Source organism: Notothenia rossii (assembly GCF_949606895.1).
Source record: "Notothenia rossii genome assembly, chromosome: 2".
Taxonomy (NCBI): Eukaryota; Metazoa; Chordata; class Actinopteri; order Perciformes; family Nototheniidae; genus Notothenia; species Notothenia rossii.
In genome coordinates, this window is record NC_136904.1 from 9,316,457 (window position 1) to 9,322,456 (window position 6,000).

At 39.8% G+C, this 6,000-nt stretch overlaps 1 protein-coding gene across 1 annotated transcript; it reads right to left on the bottom strand.

Annotated features, from left to right (window-relative positions):
* Positions 1 to 4,355: 4,355 nt before the first annotated feature.
* On the bottom strand, positions 4,356 to 5,582 carry LOC307030597 (uncharacterized protein). The gene is made up of 3 exons (XM_079667094.1): positions 5,563 to 5,582; positions 5,011 to 5,161; positions 4,356 to 4,923 (listed from the first exon to the last, which is right to left on the bottom strand). The coding sequence occupies exons 2-3, from the start codon at positions 5,142 to 5,144 to the stop codon at positions 4,506 to 4,508; spliced, it is 552 nt and encodes a 183-aa protein (XP_079523220.1). The 5' UTR covers positions 5,145 to 5,161; positions 5,563 to 5,582; the 3' UTR covers positions 4,356 to 4,505.
* Positions 5,583 to 6,000: the final 418 nt, after the last annotated feature.

Consider the following 6,000-nt stretch of genomic DNA (forward strand, 5'->3'; position numbering starts at 1 on the left):
AAGTATTTAAAAGTACCCCACATTTTACAGGACAATCAGACCTTGTTCATCAAAGATCATCAGACAATTGTTTTGTCTTTGAGGTACAGCCGCAGCAGAGAGTCTGAGTTTGAAGAAAACACTAAAATGTTATTTAGTGTTGTTTAATCAATCAATATTTATTGGTCTTGAATTTCCTCACTGGATTACAAAATGCTTGAATGTTATTGTACAGGGATATTATGCAGATTTAATCACCTGAAGATGAAAATATAGATTCAGCGATATGTACCATTTTAGGAAATAGACTGTTAGTGGTATTGACCAAAGCACTGCAGCTGTAGCTAGGGGCTGCTAATGAAAACTCAAGTGCTCTATTTGTTGGTTTTTCTTTTTTGTTAAGAATTGACCAAGTGTATCTTCCTCTTCGAAATCCCAGTTGTACTTCGCTAACACGCAGTGCCTGGGAGGGTGCGTTTGATTGTTCCCACCCTTACCTCATTTATGGACTAGGCCATGTTAGACAAGCAATCCAGTAGTTAGTTTTAGGGTAAGCTCCATTGTTTTTTTGTTTTTTTATGTATTCACTTTAAGAGAAAGGGATTTCAGAAACAAGTCTCACAAGTTTGGCTCGAAGTAAAATTAACAAAAGCTAACTGTTGTTAGACTATGTTCCCCCCTTCTAAACTTATGAAATAATTGGGATGCTCTCAAGTGTGTGTGTGTGTCTGTCTGTCTGTCTGTCTGTCTGTCTCTCTCTCTCTCTCTCTCTCTCTCTCTTTCTCTCTCTCTCTCTCTCTCTCTCTCCCTCTCTCTCTCTCTCTCTCTCTCTCTCTCTCTCTCTCTCTCTCTCTCTCTCTCTCTCTCTCTCTCTCTCTCTCTCTCTCTCAAAGGTCCACCATACAAGATGTAGGGGATCTATTGGCAGCTGCTGATAATAACATCCATCATTATGGTTTATTAATAGTTATCACTTCACTTCCTCCTCCAGCACCTGGACACAGCAGGAACCTATGCCAGGATCCTGTGTGTGGACTTCAGCTCTGCCTTCAACACAACCCTCTGGCTGGAGGCTGTGCTCCATCAGGACCAGAACCTCTCTCCATCAGGACCAACACCTCTCTCCATCAGGACCAACACCTCTCTCCATCGGGACCAAAACCTCTCCATCAGGACCAGAACCTCTCTCCATCAGGACCAGAACCTCTCTCCATCAGGACCAAAACCTCTCCATCAGGACCAACACCTCTCTCCATCAGGACCAAAACCTTTCTCCATCAGGACCAGAACATCTCTCCATCAGGACCAACACCTCTCTCCATCAGGACCAAAACCTTTCTCCATCAGGACCAGAACATCTCTCCATCAGGACCAAAACCTCTCCATCAGGACCAACACCTCTCTCCATAAGGACCAAAACCTTTCTCCATCAGGACCAGAACATCTCTCCATCAGGACCAACACCTCTCTCCATCAGGACCAAAACCTCTCCATCAGGACCAACACCTCTCTCCATAAGGACCAAAACCTTTCTCCATCAGGACCAGAACATCTCTCCATCAGGACCAAAACCTCTCCATCAGGACCAACACCTCTCTCCATCAGGACCAACACCTCTCTCCATCAGGACCAGAACCTCTCTCCATCACGACCAGAACCTCTCTCCATCAGGACCAAAACCTCTCTCCATCAGGACCAAAACCTCTCTCCATCAGGACCAGAACCTCTCTCCATCAGGACCAGAACCTCTCTCCATCAGGACCAGAACCTCTCTCCATCAGGACCAAAACCTCTCTCCATCAGGACCAACAGCTCTCTCCATCAGGACCAAAACCTCTCTCCATCAGGACCAACACCTCTCTCCATCAGGACCAAAACCTCTCTCCATCAGGACCAACACCTCTCTCCATCAGGACCAAAACCTCTCGCCACCTCAACAAGGCCCGCCCCCCCACTGACACTTTACCTCAGCCACAACGCAGACTCTATGCATTACATAATGGAGATCACAGGATGGTAAATAATGCAATGTTTAAATATTGCTTACTGCACATATTTTATATTCTATAATTTATCGCATTCTATTTCGATGTAAATTACTGCTTTATTTTATTTCTATCTTACTATGTTTTTATTACAGTGTTCTTAATATAGTTCGCTATCTGTGTACTTTTAAAAAAAAAATATTTGTATGCACCACGACACCTAGTCAAATTCCTCGTACGTGTGAACCTACCTGGCAATAAACCCGTTTCTGATTCTGATCTGTTTGTCCTCTAGGTTGGACTGCCACGTCTACAGTAGCGCAGAATGGACAGAGGAAACATGATTGGGCCTCAAGTTCTTTGCAGCCAATATACATTCTCCTACAGACTTGGGATAGGAGGGTGAGTGAACAAGTTATCCATTGGTTGGAACCTACATCCCCATTGTTAGACGTACTCAATCCTGCACACTGCTCCTTCAAATTGACAATGTGAACATATGTTGCCATTTTGTATTTTCTGTTATTTTCAGTTGAGAATGTTTCAAAGTACTTTCAAAAAATTCAACTTACTTGTGGTTTCTACTTTTTATAAGTATGGTGTTTAAATATGAAATGCTGTGTTCATTAGTTGTACTATAATTCAACAAATAATTTTATATTTTAAGTTTTCAGAGTAATTGTTTCCTACAGAACATTTTGTGATGTCATTTTATTGAACCTGTTTGATTGGAAAATGTTAGAAAAAAGCTGTAAAATAACAGTATTCTAGCTGTAGAACTTTAGGTTCTGTATTTATTTTAGTGTTTGATAAATCTAATTTTTTTTAAAAAGGTAAAAAACTGTTTTTCTCATCAGAACTTTATTTAAGGTATTTTAATGTAACATTTTAAGACAATGGATTTTGAAAAGAAAGGAAAGTTTCCTCTCAAATCTTTAACGACAATTTCTGTATACTAATTGCTTTTGCACTTTATTTCAGTTAAAGTATTTTTACTTTAATTTTATGGTTTTTGTTTGGCAGCCGCTGCTGCCAGTCATTTGACAGTTTTTTTACGGGTTTTGCCTGTAGAAGTTTTAGTACTGTACTTTTATTAAAGGTTATTGACTGTAAAAAGAGCAGATAAATCTGTAAAATTACAGTGTTTTCCTGTAAAATCTTTAAGGACAATTCCCGTAAATTAATGGCTTATTCACTTTATTTCAATTAAAGTATTTTACTTTAATTTAAGGGTTTTTGTTTGGCAGCCGCTGCTGCCAGTACTTTGATTGTTTTTTTACGAGTCTTTTTTTTACAGTGCAAGCCACCCACACGGTGCGAAAATCCCTCATATTGTCAACAAAAACAATGATCCTGGTAGTCTTTCTGGAGTTTTTTTAGCTTGTTGCTTATTTGCTCCAGAGTCCGGTGGTATCCAGCGGTGGCCAACTCCCGCTGCAGCAGCTGGAAAATAGCTAGACCCCGTTGTGCCGTCAAACTTCCTATACCTCTTGCGTTGACCAAAGCCAGAGGAGGTCATTTGTCTATTCAGCGGTCCACTGCTGCTTACATTTACTGGCATCCATCCTGGTTTGTAGTTGTGTGTGTTGCTGAACAGAATTTGTGGCATGTTGTTGTTGTTGATCAGGATAAGTAAGTGAAATCTGAGGAATGCGAGCATAGGCAACCTTGTTTATTTATATCTTATGATACTCAATGATGCTGTTTCCACAGGATCAAGTACATTGATTATTTCACAAGTATGTATGGCAAAAACCTGGAAGGTGTTCAAATCAAGCAGTCAAATGTGTAAATTGAGAACTCACAGTTATAACATATTGTGGCTTTGCCTTATAAATCCTACTACTGGTTAGCGCTAGGCTAAATTTCATTTTTGAAAACGTTTCCCAGCCTTTGTTGCTAGGCTTATGCATACTGGGCAGTGTAACAATGTTTGGGGCTCTAGTTGGGACAGACACAAATCACAGACCTTCCCAAAATCACTGCACACGCTTATCAATTGTTTTAAGTCTGCCCCTTTTAGTTTGCAAGACGTTTTTCTACATTTGATGTTTTACAAATAGACTTTTATTTAATTGTTTAATGGCTTCATTAAATGAGGCATTTTAAATATGCAGAGAAGGAGAACCACATAATTGAATTGTTTATTATATTTACTTTGTGTAAATGTTTGCACAGCTATAACCAGCTGCACCAATATTCCAGCTGCTGTGAAATTTAGTTTGACATTCTTTGATGCATTATTGTGCATGTGATGGTCAATACTGAAAATCCCTCCTCAAAAAGGATTCAGGCCGGCTTGTGCCTATCATCTAACTTTTACCTTGCTGCCACCAACATTCAGCACTTATAACATGTATCATATTCACAATTATTAAAGATTCAACAGTCAAAGATTCAAAGGTTTTATTGTCATATGCACAAATGTTGCAGTGTTGTTTTTGGCAATGAAGATTGTCTTTATTATGTATGGTGGCCTTATTGCATTAGCTGAGACTATTAGCGCAACATTACCCATATTATCTATCACTGAAGCTTTTCTCAGCTGTCACTCACTTGCACCTTAATGACAGCTGTGTTGCATTTAGACATTGTAGCCAAGACGGTGACATTTTCACTTTCATGTTTCAGACTGGGGCCTTTTGCTTTGCCGCTTACAAGTGTCATGTTTTTATCTTTGGATATCTCACGGTAAAGATCACGGTTACACTCTTTGCTTACGTCTAATTCTCCCACTGCATACCCAACTGAGTTCAACTTCATGTCAAAGGGCACCTTGTAGAGCACAGCTATTTTCTTAGAACACTGTTTCGTAGAATTGTCGATTAGGTCATAGGTGAACATGCCGACAGCTCCTCGGGCGGTGTTTGGAGTCTTGACGAACACCGCCTCCCCAGATGAGTCTGGCTTAATGCTGGGGGCCAGAGGAACGGTGCAGCGTCCACTATCCATGTACACTCTAGAATGAGAAATATAAGAAATCATCTTTACAATATGAGAACGGATTCAAAATTGTAAAATATACTAAGAATAACATTCCATTTACCTCGGGTTGCCAAGAGTGTATTTGGAGCTCTGATTTTTAAGCTCGATGGTGCACTGGCGATGTGTTGGTGTTATTTTAACAATCGATGATTCAATTGAATCACCTAGTTCTGCTAACTCACTCAAAAGCTCCATATCTGCAGTGTGACTTCCTGCTTAGAAAGACATATTAATTGCATTTAAAACGGCATCTATATAGTAGAATTCCTGAAATGATACTCAAACATGTGTACAAGTCACTGCCACTTCCAAATGTGGTTTTAAAATGACAGCCACAAATATTATTTAGTTAATGACATGAGAAAAAACCAACAAACTAAATTGCAGCATTATTTAATCCTAACGATTACGGTGGCCAACCCGTGCAAACGCACTACAACGGCCCAAAACACTTCCATTAGGAGAACACAATGCACTTTCAAAAACTGCATATATAAACTTTCTTTTTTTTTAAAGTAGCAAACCAACAAGTATTAAAAATGTGTTGACATGAAGCAGCAACAGTGAGACAAGGTCCTTTAAGAAACATTATGCTGAGATAAGATGCTCCTACCTGTCCTGTTTCCAGCCGGGGTCAAAATCTCTGAATATCAGCGGAGACTCTGGCTGTCAGCTTTTATAGGCAAGGCAAGGCAGGGCAGGGCAGGGCAGGGCAATTTTTTATTGATATAGCACCTTTCAGCACGCGACAATTCAAAGTGCTTTACAAAATAAAAACAAAAGACATTTAATAATAAATACAGCATACACACATTATTTAAAAACAGGCATAAAAAAGCAAAGATAATGACATAAATAAATAAACACAGCCGGTACAGAATACATGAATAAAAGGCATACTGCGGTGTGAGTATGAACAGCTCAATTAAAAGCAGCGGCAAATATGTTGTCTGGATTTGAAAATAGGAAGTGTTTCAGCGGACGTGCACGATTCGGGCAGTTTGTTCCAGATTGTCGGCTCTTAATAGCTAAACGCTGCTTTTCCATGTTT